The sequence below is a fragment of the Chlorocebus sabaeus genome, chromosome 7 (assembly GCF_047675955.1).
Source record: "Chlorocebus sabaeus isolate Y175 chromosome 7, mChlSab1.0.hap1, whole genome shotgun sequence".
In the NCBI taxonomy this organism is placed as follows: Eukaryota; Metazoa; Chordata; class Mammalia; order Primates; family Cercopithecidae; genus Chlorocebus; species Chlorocebus sabaeus.
The window spans coordinates 126,415,381-126,435,867 of NC_132910.1; the positions used below are offsets into that span (position 1 = coordinate 126,415,381).

The window sequence follows — 20,487 nt, forward strand, 5'->3', positions numbered from 1 at the left end:
CTTGTCCCCTCATAAGAGTAGTTTATGCAATTAATTTTTATTATATAATAGGCTATACTTCACATGTATCGCCAAACTTGAATCAAAATATCTGGCACTATGTATCATTCTGAACATAAATATTTAAAGATAAATACAGACATTCATGTGTAGTGCAAGATTAGAAAATAAGGTACTATTTTGGCCGGGCGCAGTGACTCACGCCTGTAATCCCAGAACTTTGAGAGGCCGAGGTGGGTGGATCACTTGAGGTCAGGAGTTCGAGACTAGCCTGGCCAACATGGTGAAATTCTGTCTCTACTAAAAATACAAAAATTAACTGGGTGTGGTGGCGGGCACCTGTAATCCCAGCTACTCGGGTGGCTGAGGCAGGAGAATTGCTTGAACTTGGGAGGTGGAGGTTGCAGAGAGGCGAGATTGTGTCACTGCACTCCAGCCTGGGTGACAGAGTGAGACTCTGTCTCAAAATAAATAAATAAATAAATAAAACAAGGTACTATCTGAAAGTTAGTTTTTAGGAATATCTATTTTACCCTCAATAATAAAATATCAATTGAAAGGTAGTTTATTAACCATGGTTGCATATTATTTCCAAACAAACTTGGGTTTCAATCTTGACTTTCCAATGAAAGTTTTCAAATGAGTAGCAATGTGAATGTGGATAAATCACATAATCTTTTTAAGCCCCACTGAGAAAACAGGCCTAACTTACCTTACCCTATAGTATTAAATGAAAAAATGCACAGAAACAATTCTAGGACTGTAAAATTGATTTAAACACAAAGGCCAATCTGGGTTTCAAGTTGGGAGAAAATGAGGAATCAGATTAGCAAACGCTTTGTGCAAAAGACCCAGGTGAGTTCAGAAGACAAATCAATGGACCCTTCTGCCCAGGGCCTCCCTGTGACTCCTCATGTCAGGGATACAAATCAGTGGACCGTTCTGCCCAGGACCTCCCTGTGACTCATATGCGCTCCATGGTCACTCATCCAAACACCCCCGAATGAGGTCGCCGCCAGGCCTGGGAACCCAGGGTTGTGTGCCATCCAACTTTTACGACATTAGATTGCAAGAGGAGCCAGGATGATACTCAAGAGTCTATCTACCAAATAAATGATTTATTCCCACATCTTACTTCTTTCTGTCCATGTCTTACTACCCTTACAGTCAATGCTAAACTTGCCTGCTAACTGCTTTCATTCCATTATATTTTATATTTCTTAGCTTTTGTTCCATTGGAAAAGTTCATGTCCAGAAAATATGAAATCATGGAATAAAGTTAAGATGAATCACAGGTAGTCTCCACTGATGAGCAGTCTCATCCAATGGCTAAATTCTATTCCTCTGTGACATTCCACTAAAATATTCAGGAAGTAGAATATCAAGGTGAATAATAACATTATTTTTGCACTTTTGACCTATTATAATGACCTTTAGTTACAGTATTGTAAAAGAGATACCTAGGTTTTTTTTTGTTTTTTTTTTTTTTTTTGAGACGGAATTTTCCCGCTTGTTGCCCAGGCTGGAGTGTAATCTTAGCTCACTGCAACTTCTGCCTCCCAGGTTCAAGCGATTCTCCTGCCTCAACCTCCTAAGTAGCTGGTATTACATGCATGTGCCACTACGCCCAGCCAATTTTTTGTACTTGGTAGAGACAGGGTTTCACCATGTTGGCCAGGCTGGTCTCGAACTCCTGACCTCAGATGATCCACTCACCTCAGCCTCCCAAAGTGCTGGGGTTACAGGTGTGACCCACTGCACCTGGCCGATACCTCGATTCTTTTAACAGCTCTGTGGCTGCCAGTCTGGCTCACCTTTAATCTCTTAGCTCTTAATTACATCTCTTGGCATCCAGAATGACATTTCAAAATACTAACTTTACCATATCATTCGTGTTAGCAATACATTTTCAGAGAGGTTTTCTACACCTCAGAATGAATTTCAGGCTCATAACTTCCATTTTGATCTGCCCTTTGCTTGACTGTCCAGCCTTCTCTCTCACACTTTCTTCTGTTTGTTATACTTTAAGTTATTTTCCTTTAGCACTGCACATGTGCTATATTTGTGCAATTTTCCCTTTCAAAATTTTCCCATGTGAGTCCAATCTCTGAAGACTGAATTCTGACATCCCTGCCAGCCCTGATCCTTGCCACCTCATGGATGACCTCACTGCACAATGTCCTCAGCTGCATCTCTGACACTTTTCTACTGGTTCATCGGGAATAACATCCAGATATACTTAGATGGTAGCTGTGTGGACTGTTGTTACTATCTCTACACAGGCTTCCCAGAAGAGCTCACTCACAACAACCTAGCTGATTTCTGCCAAAATGATTAATTCATCCCTGGTGCATCCCTTGCTAGTATTAATCTGAGAGCTGCTTCCTGCACCTTCTGAGAATAAAACAGGTTACAAGAAAAGTATTTATTGAAAACATCAAGGTTTTTGGTTACCTATCACAAATATGTAATGCCTCTTCATTCCTGTGTTTGTCTGTAGCAGGGAGAATGGGGTGTTTTAGAAAATATTTTCTCTATCCTAACCTATCTCACCTTCATTATGGCCACAGTGTCCTAGCTCCTGCTTCCTTGACTTCTGCCCATCACCAACCCTGCAATACGAACATATCATCTTTGACACATTCTAGTTGGATTTTGTCACTCCCACTGCTTCAGCTGTTTTAGTGCGTTCCATGCTTTCATTTTCAGTTTTAAGAATCTTCGTGGCCTGGCACAGTGGCTCATGCCTGTAATCCCAGCATTTTGGGAGGCCAAGGCAGGCGGATTATGAGATCAAGAGGTTGACACTATCTTGGCCAACGTGGTGAAACCCCGTCTCTACTGAAAACACAAAAATTAGCCAGGCATGGTGGTGCGCACTTGTAGTCCCAGCTACTCAGGAGGCTGAGGCAGGAGAATTGCTTGAACTTAGGAGGCAGAGGCTGCAGTGAGCCGAGATCACGCCACTGCACTCCACCCTGGGTGACAGAGCTTTTGTTCCATTGGAAAAAAAAGAATTTTCGTAAACCTTATATCTGATGTTTAGAAGACGTAAAAAAATCCAATTAAGATCCAAAGTAAAATGCCAATGATTACCTCAAAACTAGCCAGATAGATGGCTCATTTTATTTATTCATTAATTCAGAAATGTTTATTACTGCATCAGGCATGGAGCGAGCAAATGATGTGCAATGGGTGGTGAACAAAGCAGACAGGATCCCTGCTTTTATTCTTCTCAATGGACTGACTTTGCCTTGCCATAGTCTAATCAAATGCACTGACTAAATCTCTGTGAAAACCACACCTTCCTTGCTTTACTATAGAATTTAATTTTGCTTGTCAGTAATCTGAATTAATTTTTCTTGATATAAGAGGCCAACAGACTTATTTCTGACCCTTGGTCCTATCATTTTCTCCTGTGCATTTCTAGGAATTGCCCCTTCCATCATCCTCCTGTTCGGGGCACATTTGCTGATCTTCCCAGGCCAATCACAAAGGGAAGGACAAGGGTATCTTAGGAATGTTTCCTACACACCTTCTTATTGTACATAGATTTTTTCTGTCCCCCAAACACCTTAATATGAGGCCAGTGTATCTGTCAATCACAATTTATTATCAGTAATTCCAAATAGGATACTGCTCCTCTTTTTATCCTCCAGTAAATAGCATTTTTAAATTGGAAAGAGAATGAATCCTGAGAACATGTCACTTTGAAAGAGGCTTTGGTTAGAGTAAAAGCCTCAGGAAAGGCTGAAGTCCTAGGGGGTTTGAAGGATGAAGAGCAATATGAGAGAAGAATGTTGCATGCTTACAAGAGTGTATCACTGACAAAGAGCTCTGTCACGTCCTGTGTTACCAGTGTTTCATCCAGAAATGTCACAAATAGATCACAGAAGAAGGAGCTTGAGACTACCCCAATTCACATTATCCCTTTTTACACTGGGAAACCTTCCTTCCTGTCATTGTGCTGAGTTTTGAGCCTCAGGTCTTCCTAACTGGCTTCTATCCACTCCCTCTGGAGGAAAGAGGAAAAAAAAATTAAGAGGAAAGGCAGAGACATCACACTGTACACTCTAATCTCACTTTCCACATTCTCTTGGGTTCAGCATCCATCTTCCTTTCCTCTATTTATTACAATCATCCATGGGCTTCCATACTTTTTCTACCTACATTTTATGCACCAAAATGGAAAGACACAGAGAGAAAGATATTCATTATAGAGTAAGAACCTTAATTATCTAGTATTTAGAAATCAAATGGAAGCAGGGCAAGTCCAATCAATATAAAGTAACATGCTTAAAACTCAAAGCATTTAAAATTTCCTCTGGACCCCCTTGGTCAATAATTAACCTTAGGCCTTGGCCAGGGCCGTTGGAATAAATCAGCATACTAAAAGCCTTTTATGATTATTTAATTAACCAATCCCTTTCCATGTGTGTCATCTTCATTTTGAAAAACCTCATCCAGTGATGTTTTGGTGGTGATTCCTTCCACCCTTATAAATATCAAACATCAGTTCACATAAGTTTACCAGCCTAATGTTTACAGGCTGCAGCGCATATTAAAAAACAGTTGAATGGGTTTTCAGGAGAACAACTTTCTCTATTTGAGGCTTCTTAATTACTAAAATCATTTTGACCTGTTACGGAGTAAGATGGGCATATGCCATTCAGGATTCAGTGGAGAAAAATCTCTATTCTTATATACTCAAAGCCTTAAACAGATCACATGCTTAGCTATGAAATTATTTCCAGAATTCACTATTGCATCTTTACAGCAAAAACAGAAAATAAGAAAACCTAATTGGCATAGACTGGTTGAAATCGAAAATGACATAAATTCTCAACATTCAAACTTAGAGAAATATCTTAATTGGAGCTAAAAATGGATGATTCTCAAGGTAAATATTGATTTTGTATTTATCAAACTCTTTAAAAATAATGAGAATAATGCTAAATAATACTACTTTGATACAAAATGACATGTATATATCAGCACACTTGTGAGAGAAAGTAATGAAATTTTATTTGTGTTCTTTAGTAAATAACAGAAGCACTATTATATGTTAACAATTTGAATGGGGAGAGAAAAGGACTGGCTATCACTGTGCATAAAACCTGTATACCTCAGAGTCCTACACAGTTTCCATAGAAACACAGCAATAGCTAATGTAGAAGCTATAGGCATCTCCAGACAAAAGGCTTGTCCGAGCTCTCATTTCAGTATATGCAAAGTCTTAAGAACAAAGACTGTTTTTAAAAATAGAAAGGAAAATTTTCAAGACACAAATTGTCAAATCAAAATGATATACCATTTCATAAATATTTTTAAAAATACATCCTTCCAAATAAAATTAAATGGAAGAGTAAATAAAATTCCATTTCATTAATCAACATATCAAATTCATAAAACCCAGTCCTATCAAGTTTTTTACCCAAGACAGCTTGAGATTCATCAGGAAACCAGAAAATCCCAGTTCTCTAATGTCCATTAAGGACAATCAAGTTTCATAGACCACAGTTCTGTTAATATCGCTGTTTTCACCTTAGATATTTGTTCAGTAAAAGTAAGATCTCCTTAATATGTGTCAAGTCTAGTGAGAAGGAAATTTGTATTTCAATTTATTTTTTGTTTCTGTCTTCTGAGCCAAAGGTCTCTAAAATGCTCAGTAATTAACTCTTGGATTAACAACATCATATCTAATGTAACTCATCCTGCTAATTATTTAAAAATATTAATAAGCATATTAATCTTATTTGTATAAAATCTAAATCCCTCAAATAGGGTAAGTCATTAGATTCCTCTCCCCTCTAATCTTTAATACTAACATTGCAGTATGTGGATATTAATTTAACACAGTAAAATAATAAAACAATCAAACTAACTTCTGTTTTACAAAAAACTTCCAATATTTTATTTTGGCATAGAATTCAACAATATATAAATTCTTAAGAGAAACTAAAAACAATCAGCCACTGACCTTATTAGATAAAATAATTTAAGTTATAAGTGAATTTCACAAAGATTTTATTCAATGAAGAGCCTTGTACATAATGGTAAGATCCTTGTCACAACTGAACAACAGAGCAAAGAATACTGTTAATGTCAACATTACATCATTAAACTACAATTAATCAGTTAAAAACGCAGTCATGGCTAATGAAGGACATTTTTCCTAGGAAAGCTTAACAAATCACTATAAAAAGTTATACAAAACAGTTATTTTCTATCTCTGAGTTCATAATAGTGATGCTATATAAAAAATAATTCTTAAACATTTTGTTCGCCCATTCATTGTGTTTAAAGAATTTCCATAAAATACTTTTTGTTTCTAAATAAACCAGATGATCTCAAAATGTTGACCAAAATATTAGTCAATATGGATATAAAATAATATCAGGATATAAGGTGAACAGATGTGTGTAGTGCTAACAGTTTTATTTTTAGTGTGTAAAATCTATCGTGGCTTCGAAGGTTCACATCCATATCAGTGTTCATTTAGGCAGAAATCTTTGGAAGTATTTCTAGTTGCTCTAGAACACTGCAAGGCTGTATAAAAGAAGCATCTCGAAAACGTTCACAGTTGAGAGCAATATCTCTGTATCAAATAAATAATTTTCACCTAATAAAATTTCAGAAAATTTAAAAATCTAGACTCAATCCGGTATAAAACACAGATCTGATGAAGATCCCAGATATTTTGTAACACTGAAAGACACACATGGGAAAGGACAAAGTGTTTTCTCTGTTTTGAAGATGTAAAAAAAAACACCTTTTCTTTTTTTTTTTAATATACCATTTTTTTTTTTATAACTATTATACTTTAAGTTCTAGGGTACACGTGCACAACATGAAGGTTTGTTACATATGTATACATGTGCCTTGTTGGTGTGCTGCACCCATTCACTTGTCATTTACATTAGGTATATCTCCTAATGCTATCCCTCCCCGCTCCCCCCTTCCCCAACCTCACAACAGGCCCCAGTGTGTGATGTTACCCTTCCTGTGTCCAAGTAGGAACACTGTTTCTATAGTGGTGTTTCTCCAAAGTCATGCCCAAGAAAATGAATGTGAGGAATGTTATTTAACATATATATTCAGAATTTCACTAAAAACCCTAGATTTTTCCATTAACCCAAATGTTGTTTCATTCTGCTAATAGTTTTTAATCCTTCCCTCTCCACTATGAGCTATTTTGTATTTCAAAATCAAGTAGAAAAAAATGGCAAATTTGATACAGTAGAAGGGAAAAATGGAAGTTTTCTTCCAAATGCCTTGCTTTCATATTCCCTTAAAGGACTACCTACTAATTGTCAAAACCATTGAAAGAAAGAAATCAGGAAAATTTCTGGTGGTATAAAAAAGTCCACAAATTAATATAAAGCAAGTCATGTAAAATATACTCCAAAAATAGTATACGCTTTTCAGATAAGTCAATTAAATGTTTATTACAGCAGAACCATTTTTCTCTGCCACCTTGAATCAACATGCTGCAGAAATCCAAGTCATAATCCATAAATCAGCCCAGTGGAATGAAAGCACAAAAAGAGAGGTTATATTTTATTCAGTGTTGACTAGAATATGAAACAGGAAACCTTGAGAATGAGAAAAAAATGAAAATTTCAAAAGACACTAAATTCTAGAAAATCTTCAGATTATAAAAAGCCAAGGACACGATATACCTGACATCACTATTAATTTGTGGTGTGAGAATTTCCATAAAAATTGCAAGAAGTTGAAACCAGAGATTTTTTTTAAAGGGACGATAAAAGAGATAACACATCCATGGGCAAAGGCTTTTTCAGAAGGAATCTATGGCAAGATCCTTAATACAACTTTCTTAGAGAAAAATTTCAATTCAATATTATACTGAGTCTATCCTAAAAGTGTCCCATTTTGAACTGACTTACTCCCTGTGTTAAATCAATTTATATGTAAATTCTATGGAAAATTAGGTTAATGTGCCTTTTCCATGTAACTGACAGTAAGAGCAAATGCATCTTGCCACTTGGCTTCCAAACAAAGGTCTAGCCACAACCTTGACATGAGGAAGGGAATCAGGAAGGAGGAACAGAAGCTCAGACTGAAAGAGCAAACTGTGCTGATTCATGATGTCAAAACTTGAGCTGCTGCCAAAAAAGTCAGGTGTGCAAGGGATCTCTGAGCATATTTTAACTTGTTCAGTCTCTAATATATTCAACCATTGATCTTGGAAGCATGACAAGGGTTAGCAACAGCTAAGAGGCTGCCCTGGGAAATCAGTTTCATGAACAGGCAAAGTAAGAATCCCTACTTAAATAATATGTAGTTTCACGTGTTTTTCCTAGCAAAGTTTTAATTTCCTTATTAACTGTTACTATTCAATTTCACATTTACACATGATTTATCGAACCCCCACCATGATTTTTAAAATAGCCTAATACACTTTAATATATGCAAATGAAGAAGTATATAAAATAAGTGGAGCTCCTGGGAACAAAGGGAAAATAAATTCATATACATTGAAATGGTGAAAACAATAGTGAGGTAAGTCTCCAATTCTCATAGTGTCAAGGACTACGTACACAAATCAAAGTCCAACAGCTAGCCTTGTATAAAGAAAATATAATCTTTGCAAAAAGCAAAGAAACAAACATTTTATGCACACACGGGTGTGTGCACTTGTTTTAATAACAGACATTTATAAATAATTCCGAATTTAATTTTAGACAATTGAAATAATTATTAAGGATACATGTTAGAGGAAGATTGTAGTAGGGAAGATAGTAAGTAAATGCAAGATAGTGAGGTATACTGTTGTTATGCAAGCATACATAGGCTTTGGAGGAGAAGAATTTGGTGTTTGAATCCTAGTTCTGGCAATAACTAGCTATGGAACCATAGTGAGTAAGGGCCTGACATATTAACTAGAGATAATGAAGATCATAGGTTTTATTTATTGTCTTTATGAAAAATAGCACTCACCCTTTAAGAACTTTGGCAAATCTGTTTATTATTATGTGTTTATTATTATTATAATACTGAGTAGAGAGTAAAAAAATAACATATCTTAGTCCCTATCCTATCATAAGGTACTCAACAAATAATAGAGGCTTTTTAATATTAATTTATACTAAATGTGCAGTTATTTCTTCATATAATCTGCAATTGTGAGATAGAGAACATTATTTTCTTTATTTAGTTAAAAAAAGATAAAAATAATCGCTACAAGAGTCCACAAGTGAATGCATTATATCTACTTATGGGATTAGTTTTTATATTTTATAATTAGTAAAACAGCCAATGTTTAACTAGAAAATATCAAGACACACCAAATCTTAAACATAATTAATTTACTAACAGGATGTTAAATTAGCATAAATGAATTTGATATGCTATAATTTTCAACCTTCTCTTCAATGTTATTAGAAATCAACAATATGCGCTATATACTGTCTACAGATTATGAAGACCATAGGAGTTTATTCAACTTTCTTAGATTAAAAATAGATTTCATTCTGATCGTAAGGAAACTGTAAAAAATAATAAAAAAAATTTTAAAGCTCTCAGATTATATGATAGGAATTATTTTTCTTTTATAACATTTACATATCAATTAAACCATAAAGAAGAGTTTATCATCTAAAATAATGTTTTTAATTAGTCCACTTGCTATTCATAGAGCAGAAACTCTGCAAACTACTTGCTTTAGAATTTACTTATTTATCACTCATTTATTTCACAGTATAATGGAGCACAGATTTGCATGTAATCTGCTTACCTTTCACCATTTCCCAACTCTGACTCTACTACAATGCTTATTAAAAAATGTCAGAGTAGAACTTGAAGATTACTAGGTTGGGACCACCAGAATTCTGTTTTCTTATGGGATTAATGTTTTCTACGGGAAAAATTATCCTAAGGAAGGTTAAAGCACTTAGATCTAGGCTACAAATATTATAGAGTTGGGTACTACTATTTAAAATTCAAGTTTGGTGTCTGTCACTGGCATTCATCCAATAGCCCAGGTTCATGATGACAAAGAAAACTCTGTAAGGGGTCAGGTGCAGTGGCGCATGCCTATAATCCCTGCACTTTGGGAGACCGAGGCAGGTGGATCACGAGGTCAAGAGATTGAGACCATCTGGCCAACATGGTGAAACCCCATCTCTACTAAAAATACAAAAATCAGCCAGGCATGGTGGCGGGCGCCTGTAGTCCCAGCTCCTCAGGAGGCTGAGGCAGGAGAATCCCTTGAACCCAGGAGGCGGAGGTTGCGGTAAGGTGAGACAGCGCCACTTCACTCCAGCCTGGCGACAGAGCAAGACTCCGTATTGGGGAAAAAAAAAAAAAGAAAGAAAAGAAAACTCTGTAGGATAGGAGAAAAATCAAACAACATAGTTTTTTCCTTATTAAAGATGCCTCAGATGCCTCAAATTTTTCTACTGAGTATGACATAGATGACTATAATTACCTAATAACTTTATCACCTTAATAACATGTATATCTACTAAATATATAAAAATAACATAATTACTATATACAAGAAAACATTATATATTATGTAATTGTAATAAACAGATATATCAATACTATAATCATATATTGATAGCTTGTGAATTACTATATAATTATACATATATATAATACATAAGTATAAATATCAATTACCCAGTTGGAATAATATTTACTAATTTTTTACAAATTTATTGTATAACATTGTTAGTAATCGAGGTAAAATCTGTATTACAAAATGATATTCCAGAAAAAAAGAATAGTTAATAGTAAGCTATCCAGTTCCCAGAAATGCTTATGGAAAGGATGAGGGAGTGGCTCCATGCTTTCTTTATTCTGCCTCACCCACTCTTGTTCTTTATCTATCCTGTGAGGACTGCAGTTTCTCACCATACTGCCTGTTTAAATCTTACCCTGCTTGATGCAATCATTGTTACCCATTTGATGTGGAAGTCTTTATGAATAGCATCTGACCTATAAAAATATTTTAAAACTCTCATGCACAGGTAGAGCAATTTCCATTTTATTTTAGCTTTATAATGTATACTAGACATCCTCCCAAATCAAAGTAGATTTACATCATTCTTCTCCAAAGCAAATTATATTTCACAGAAGAACTTAGGCTATATTATCAATATTGAATATTGAGTGTATTGAATAGCATTCATGTGGCTTCTAGTACAGTAGGCGGGTTTCGTATGGGGCAACATGAGTGTGTGTTTGCCTTGTTGGTACTGTTCTACCACAGCTTTTCAGGTCTCATGGCCCTCAAGAATATGTTCTACCATCACCAAGCAAAATTAGGAACAGTCTGCTCCACTCATCTCTAGAGGAAAACACTGAAGATCGGTTAACAAATTAAAAAAAAAAAAAAAAAAAAAACTTTTCTGTTAAGCACAATAAAAATGAACTTCTCTGCTTTTAGTTTTTCCCTTTGGCAACAGATAAACCCACGTGATGGTAGCATGATTGTTACCTAAAAGGTTAGCACTACATATATTCTGAGTAAGGAAATACGAGGGTAAAATTTTAAAAGGAAAGTGAATAGTAACTATAAGTTCAAAATGAATGTGTTTTATGAAAAGAATGACTTCCTCCAGAGAAGGTAATATACATGTATTCATTTTGAAAAGGATATTACAACCATAATAAATTACAGTAACTCAGAGGTGGCAGTATGCTCAGTGAAAAAAAAAATAGTTTAAAGTCAGAAAAAATTAGTATTTTAATTCATGTGTTAACTTTTTTTTTGTTTTTGAAATGGAGTCTTGCTCTGTTGCCCAGGCTGGAATGAAGTGGTGTGATCTCGGCTCACTGCAACCTCCACCTCCCAGGTTCAAGGGATTCTCGTGCCTCAGCCTCCCAAGCAGCTGGGATTACAGGTGCCTGCCACCATGCCCAGCTGATTTTTTTTATTTTTTGTAGGGACGGGGTTTTTCCATATTGGCCAAGCTGGTCTGGAACTCCTGACTTCAGGTGATCCGCCCACCTCAGCCTCTCAAAGTGCTGGGATTACAGGTGTGAGCCACCGTGCCTGACCCAGGCATTAACTTTTGATAAATCACTTGCATGAGCTTCCTATTTCTTACTCTGCAAAAGGAAGTGGATATGTACAAGAGCACAGTTTTCTGCCTCTTTTGTTCATCCCTAGTGCTTGGCACAGAGTAGGCACTCAACAAATATCTGTGGAATTCATCAATGGCTATCATGCAGTTATGGTGAGACTTAAATAGCATAACACAGTGTGTCACATTCAACACATGCGTATTCAAGCCTATGTTTACCTATTTTATAGTTTTTGTTTAATGGTTCCATATGTCTCAATAAGAATGTAACTTATTTAAAACTGTGTCTTAAGGTTAATGAAAATTTGAATTTCCACTATACAAATTAGCCAGTGTTTTCTGAATAATACCTAAAATATCTGGACACTATAGTGCTTTAGAGAGGCAAGAAAACTAATTTAACACTTGGGACTGTGATTGTCATAGCCAACACTTATAGAGCCTTACTATGATTCAGCCTTGCAAGGATCCAGTGAGAAGACACCATTATTACTTTTACATTTTATGGTTGAGAAACCTAAGGTTTCAAGATATTTTGGAACAATCAGTCCCCAGTGTGTTCTCTATCTCGGAAACAAGTGAATTTGTAATCACCCATCTATAATAATACTATGTTTTATTGGATGAATGTAAAAACTTCCTAATGGTAGGATTAAGCCAAATCCTGAATTCGGTCTACTCAGATTAGTGAGGTTAAATGATAAAAGGTATAGAAAAGATGAACTTGTGGTGGAGGAATTTAGGAGCCTTAGAAAGTATATGATCAATCAATTAGAAGGACAAGATATTAGGAGAGGCCAGAAATGAAATATATAGTTAATCACCAAAAAGATCACATAAATCAGAGATGTACAAAAGCAGTCTATAAATGAAGCAAAGAGCCTCAGGCACAGTAATAAAAAAATAAAAAATAAAATAAAAAAGATAACGTTCACATTAATGTCTTTAATTTTAATAACACGACTCAAACAACACCCACCATGCGAAAATAAGATCATACAAGCACACACATGCTTCTACCAGAGGCCCAAGTGGCCTGAGGAATCCCAAGTGGTCTGTTTGGATGCCCTGAAGAAATGAAGGGAAGTGGGTGTCAGGGAGGGGCACCCAGAGCTCTTCTGTTGCAGCGTTGACCAAAAAAGATGCAGCCAAAGAATGAAACATATTTCTTATATCATTAATGACAACCCTACTTCTGGATCTGAAATTACTTGCCTCTCAACTTCAACCATGTCAAGCTTCCTAAAACCCCTTCCTTTTTGAACTTCTACTTCACAGCACCAGCTGATCTTCTATACAGTTCTCTGATACTTTTGCTCTTTTCCTTCCTTTGCCTTCTAACTATGGGTGTTCACTTCATTTGGTCATTACCTCAATGATTTATTTTTGCCTCTGATTTCCTGCACTTGAAACCTTTAACTAGGGTCTCTACGCAGATTATTCGCGTTTTAAAAATTCACAATCTTGATCATTCATTTGACATTCATTTCACATTTCTAAAGGCTGTGGAACTTTGGGCATGCTATATAACATGGCCATTGGGATGACTCTCCTGTGCAAATGTCCTAAGATATCTTGAAATCTCAGGTTTCTCAACCATAAAATGTAAAAATAATAATGGTGTCTTCTCATTGGATTCTTGCAAGGCTGAATCATGGTAAGGCTGTACAAGTGTTGGCTATAATAATCACAACATTGTTGTTATTATCAATTCTGTGCTAAACTCTAAAACGTTTAGGCTAAAATTTTCCCATTATCTGACCCCAATTTTATTTCATAGACCATTCTTCCATATATTCTAGGATAAACGAGGAGAATATCTTTGTGTTTCCCAACAATTTTTTTCCCTCAACCACCTAGGTTTTTGCTGGTACTATTTTTCATTGTGGAATATCATGTCATCTGCTTTCACCCTTCAAAATCTTAATCATCCTTGAAGGGTTCTACAAAAATATCACCTTTATGCAGAATCTCTCTAAAATCTCAACTGAAAGAATACTAAGGAAATTAAACCCAGTCCTGTAAGGTAAAAGTGCTATGTCATGTCTTCCTCCCCTTACATATCTGTAATATGTTTTTCAAAGATGGAAATAATGTTTTGTTCGTCATTGTTTTCTTGATGGTCCTTTTTAATACAATGTAGCAAATTAATAAAACTCAAATGCAACTATACTCTCCAGTTTATATCAGTTTATTACACTCGATTAACTAGTAGAAAGACAAGCCATGGAAATTACAGAGAAGTTGTTATTACCTTATACATTTAAACTACTTATATTCCATATATAGTATAAATTACATTATTTATTGCCTGTAGCTTAAGAAATAGAACTTATTAATAAATAAATGTCAAAATTAAGTAGTGAAAATAATTATTCTCATTTCTTTAATATATGATGTTACCATTTGAACTACTAAAATACTCTTTATATACTATCATTTTAAAATAAATATTTAAGCTTATTTTGTTGTCAATACATTGAGTAAAGTTAACACAGACATGGTAATATCTATATCTTTAATAGAAATCTGAAAAAAAATTTATTTTCATAAGTTATTAGCAATGATGGAGCAAAACTCACAAAGTAATGCTATTAAATTATTTTCAAAATTTTCTAGTTTAATGATGGTTTATTTAATTTGCTTGTGACCTTGTTTTATTTATCAAAATGAGAAATTTTTGGATCAACTTTTTTAAAAGAGTAATTTAAAAAATTTTTCGGCCGGGCGCAGTGGCTCAAGCCTGTAATCCCAGCACTTTGGGAGGCCGAGACGGGCGGATCACGAGGTCAGGAGATCGAGACCATCCTGGCTAACACGGTGAAACCCCGTCTCTACTAAAAAAGTACAAAAAAACTAGCCGGGCGAGGTGGCAGCGCCTGTAGTCCCAGCTACTCGGGAGGCTGAGGCAGGAGAATGGCGGGATCCCGGTAGGCGGAGCTTGCAGTGAGCTGAGATCGTGCCACTCACTCCAGCCTGGGCGACAGAGCGAGACTCCATCTCAAAAAAAAAAAAATTCACCTTTGCCATAATAAGGATTCTAAACATAAACATAAATTATTAAATAATCAGACACTGCCTTGTCACCCTATTTTCATCTACATAAGAAACCTAACTCTAATAGAATTTGTTTCCGATTAAGTCACATTAATTTTGCCACTAAATTTTTTGAAATAATGGATAAAAGAGTAGCACAATTGTGAATTATTCTTGATGTTATATTTTTCTCCATTTTTGTCAGAAATTCTTTTAATCCTTTTGACTTCTATATTTTATAAATTAAATTAGTGAGGAAATTCAGTATTTGTGGAGTACCAAGTTAAATAATATGAAAGAAGCTTAACATACAACTTAAAACAACGCACAATTTTCGAAGCATAATATTAATGCCTATTATTTATTTGTGCCAAATTATATGCTTTGATATAATTAAATAAAATGAATGCATACTTTGATTCAATTCCTTAAGGCAGAGATGGTAAATGGAACAAATGAACCGTATCATTTAAGTGTTTTGTACTTTAATTGGGAAATGGATTTTATTTGAATTTATATAGATTGATAAGAATTATTGGCAATATTTTATGGATTTCCATTTTTTCACATTATATCCCAATATTTGCAGACAAAAAAATTAGAAAAATAAATTTTGTAACAAAAACTTCAAATCAGAGGAGAAAAATAAAGACTCAAATTCATTTTATGAGAATCTTTCTATTTGCATAGCCTCAGAGTATCTCTCTGAAACATCTACCAATTACAATGGTAGTATTAAGATACGTCCACAAATGTTTTTATATCCCTTCCTCTAGGAAGTGGGGCTTATCACCTCTCTTTAAAAGTGTAGTATAGACAGAATGTCTCACTTTCTTAACATACATAGTTTGAAAGGGGAAAAATATTAACTTCATGGTGAAGTAACCTAGTAGACAACACCTTAGCCAAGTGATCAATGTTAATATTTCCAGTAATAAATAAGGTGGATAATATGTGCTTCTGGATATGAAGTGAGGAGAGAGGCAGATCACTTTTGTCCTATTCTTCCCCCAAATCTGTAATCCCATTCTAATCATGAGAGAATATCAGACAAACACAAAATGAGGGAAATTCTACAAAATACATGACTAGCATTCTTCAAAAGTGTCAGGTCATGTAAAACAAAGAAATATGGAAACACTGCCACAGCTTGTAGGAAACTAATGCAACTTGGATTGTATCCTAGAACATTAAGTGACATTAGCAGATAACTAGTAGATAACATTAGCAAATCCAAATAAAGTCTGCAGTTAATTGGAGATTATTATATCAATGTTAATTTATTAATTTTGATTAATGTACTATGGTTATGTAAACATTAGAGGAAGCTGGCTTAAGTGTATAATCCTAGTTTCTGTACTATCTTTGCAATGCTTTTGAAAATGTAAAATTATTTCAAAATTAAACAATTGAAGGAGAAATTCATCTCATGAGTAAATAAAATAATGAATGTGAATTCTAATGAACTAGTCAAAAACAAATTACCATGATTATAGTCAATATCATCATTACCATCGTGACTTCTAAATATTCTGTGTGTGTGTGTGTGTGTGTGTGTGTGTGTGTAATCATATATGAGAATGAACAATATTGCCAGAGGCTGAGGCAGTATTTGGTTGTGATTAAAGAAACAAACTCTTGAGAGCAAATTCTCTAAGTACAAGTACGGCCATTGCACTTCTCCACTATCAAATTGAGTTACTAGCCTCTCCATAAATCAATTGTCTCAATCCTAATAAGAAAAGTAATAGTAGCTACATTTGGTAATAGTCAAAGATCTCAATTCAACCCCTTTCTGTATACACATGCTGCCTATTACATGGAAACATAGAGTCTAATTCCCCCTCCTTGAAGCTGGGCTAGCTTTAGTGACTTGGCCTTGCAAGCACAATGTGACAGAAGTTAATTTCTCCAATTTCCAAAGCTAGATCATAAGAAGACTTGCGACTGTTGCCTTAGTCCCTAAGATCACTTGCTCTGGGGATGTCCTCTGACCAAGTCCAGTCGCCATGCTATGAAAAGTCCAAGTGCCATGCAGAGGCCACACCTGGGAATTCTGGCGGAGTCTCAGCTAAGCTCACAGTCATCACCCAGCATCAGCTGAGCCCTCTGAGACATTCCAGCCCAATGAAGCTCCGAGAAGACTGCAGATGTCCCAGCATCTTGCAGCCAACATCACATAGAACAGAAGAATGAATCAGACAACCCACATAACTGTGAAAAATAATAAATGAATGTCTTAAGCTACTAACTTTGGGGCATTTTGTTATGCATCATGCCTCCTACAGCTGTTGGGAGAATAGAATTAGTAACCATATTGTATTAATATTAACTATTGTTATAGTTATTATTCTCATCTTCTCTAAAGCACCCTTAACAGTTACTCAAACTGATTATTCTTTTAAATCCCTTCCCCTCTTAGGCAGAACTAAAGAAGAAACCCCTTTTTTTAGCATTTGCATTCATACTACTCATATGTTTTCAACAGATTTCACACAGATCATTAGAAAAATTCTACTAAAAGAAATATGCCAGAATATAACTTAGAGTTTGAAAAATAGATGCAGATAAATCAGCACTGTATATAAAGACAAATAAGATTACTCCTCTCATAACTGGGATTAATTCAACAGCTAGTTACAGAACACATGCCACAAGCCAATCACCATGGCTGGGCAAGGCGGATTCAATGAGGAACAAGACGGAAATGGTTCTTTCCTAGTGTAGCTTGCAGATTCAAGTCAATCAGAAAGACAGATAATTACAGAAGCAATTATAATAGAGGGCCATAAACACTTTGATAGAGAAAAAAGAAAAAAAAAATGAGAGAGCATAGCATAAACCTATAGTTTCCAACCTGTGACCCAAGACATCTCCCAGAGCAGCAGCAAACCCACAGGATATTGCTGGATATTTTAAACTTTCAACAGAAAACACAGTGATATCCATTAACTTAAAAGTGCTAGGTGTTTGTTTTGACTTAGAGATGCCATGAGGAGAAATTACTAGGGCACTACAGACACCATGAATTGAGAATGTTTAAAATCTCAGGTAGAGACACTTACAAATAACACCATCTTTTTTGAAGGTCAGGGAAAGTTTTTTTTTTGGTTTTTTTTTTTTGTTGTTTTTTTTAATGACTAGCATGTATTCAGTTGGCAGGTAGCATTTGATCCAAATTATCCTTCTTCTCTCCCTTTTCCTGACTCTCCCCCTGCCACCCCCCCAATTACCTCAATTTGGGCATCTATAAAGTTCCCATGCTGAACATTTGCCCCCTCTACTTTTTTCAGTCCCTCACTTCTGATTGTCTATTTTCATCCCCGTATGGTGTCTTAGTGTCACTTCAAACTCAAACTGTCTAAAATAAGACATTTTTCCTTTACCCAGCACCTTCTCCTGACATTCCTGTTTCTCTATTCTGCTTATCACTCAAGGACATGAAAGCCCCTTGAGTCTAGACGTTCCCTTCTCCCTCAGAACTAATACAATATGTGCCTTATCAGTCCATGTTCCCTTGAGTCAGTTGCACCCTTTCATTCTATGACTTTTCCCTTGGTCTGACCTCTATCATCATCCACCTCCAGTCTCACTCTCATCCATTCTGCGCAAAACCTCCAGACTAATTTTACCACAATTAGTTCTCCAACAGAATGTGAGACCGAACACACACAAAATGAGAATTAGCCAAACTTTCTTTCTCTGAGTTCAAGGAACAAGGCTAAACTTTTTTCTTTAAAGAGAAAGAAAAATATCTGTGGTCTTCCTTAAAAGGGTTTATTAACCTTTCCAGCCACTTGCTGGATGGCATTCCCTCCCACAACTGACCTCCCTCTGTGAGTTTTCCTTTAGCCTGTCATCTGGGTGTTTTTTTTGTTTGTTTTTTGTTTTTCTTTTGTTTTTCTATTTCTCCTCTGTTCTTTTTTTTTCTTTACCCTTGATACGTATGACTGTTCAAATCTTTATCAAAGATCAAACAACACAAAAAATAGCATCCCTTTCATTGGATGTGACATGCCAATTAATAACATTCATCTTAAAGCTTTAAAAATGTATTTAATGAGGTATGCACGATAGAGAATAAAGCAGAAATGATTTTCTCAATAGTTTCACTGATAAAACTCCCTCAAAAGTCCCCCTTGACCTTACCTTCCACGTCTGTCATAAAAGTGTGACACTGCTGGCCACTCGCTCCCTGTGAACTCTGTTCTCCTTTGATTCAAGGGCACATCCTCTCTTCTGTGACAATTTAACATTCTGCTTCCTGTTCTGAGATTTTTTCTAAATTGTTTTTTCAAGTCACTATTTTTGGTCCTTTTTGTTCTACCTTTAGGTTGATTTCACCAGTATCAACATCACCAATGATTGCATACTTGTTGATGATTTACAAGTACAGATTTCTAATTCAGCTTTTTTCCCCAAATCACAACCCGTGCATCTAATTGCTTTACTGACAAAACCCTTCCTAGTCAGACAAATTTAATATATGCAAGACATAATTTTCTTTGAAAAATCTGTTCCTTTTGCTCTCACTTCTGAAACAAGAATTCACAAGCAATATAAAGCACCATTTTAAAATGAGTTTTACCTACTAGAATATAGTCTCCATGAAGGCTGGTTTTGGCGCGTTAGCTTCTTTTTAATTACTGTCTTCCCAGCAACTTGATTACAGCTGGCCCACATTGGGTGCTCGTTATATATTTATTAAATGATAAACGAATGAACAAATCAATCTCATGAAGATGAAAAAAGTCATACATAGATATACTCTGAGGTTTTAAGTTTTGAGAATTACACTTTTCCATTGTTTCATCCTCTCTTCCTCATTTTTTCCATCTACAATCTTCTCATCCTTTATTTCAGATTTGACTTTGCTAGCACCTCGCTTCTCCACCTCACCCTCCTCCTCCAGCCTCTTTTTGCCCCTTTGTGGATATTCATTAATATGTGTTAGTCCAGTCAAAGCAAATGGAAAGGAGAGAGAGAGGATGTGTCTGAACAGGGAAGAGCAAGACAGAGAAGAGACCAAATAACAGAAAGGAAAAGGAGAAACATCTGAAAATAGATTTAAAGAATAAACAAAGGAGGATAAAAACAAAGATTTTTAACTGATATGTCAAGAAAAACAAAAGGAACAGTCAGAGATACATGTATTTTCAATTCTGAAATCAAGGAAAACCGTTGTTTGTTTCTCAAAGAAATTTCCTTAAATTGGCAAGACATATTCAGTCTGTGTTATTAATAGAAATAAAAGTAGCAACATACAGACCATGGAATTTTTTTTAAAAAAAAATAACATTTTTGAATCCCAGTACTTGAAAAGCTTTAATCAAAGCAATCAAAGCATCATACAGATGCAAATACAATACAGACAAAACCCTCATCCCCAAAC

General features: G+C 35.4%; 1 protein-coding gene across 6 annotated transcripts in view; it reads right to left on the reverse strand.

Moving 5' to 3' along the window:
* The window catches only part of GPM6A (glycoprotein M6A), a 366,415-nt gene that overhangs the window by 134,333 nt on the left and 211,595 nt on the right, over positions 1-20,487 (reverse strand). The window contains exon 1 of one of the 6 annotated variants that reach the window (XM_073017731.1): positions 19,688-19,900. The exons of 4 other annotated variants lie outside the window; for them this stretch is intronic. In XM_073017731.1, the coding sequence (XP_072873832.1) occupies positions 19,688-19,778 (91 nt within the window). In that variant the 5' untranslated portion in view covers positions 19,779-19,900. Of the gene's footprint in view, positions 1-19,244; positions 19,336-19,687; positions 19,901-20,487 lie in introns of those variants that run through there. One more of the 6 variants, XM_008000298.3, reaches the window with a different exon arrangement.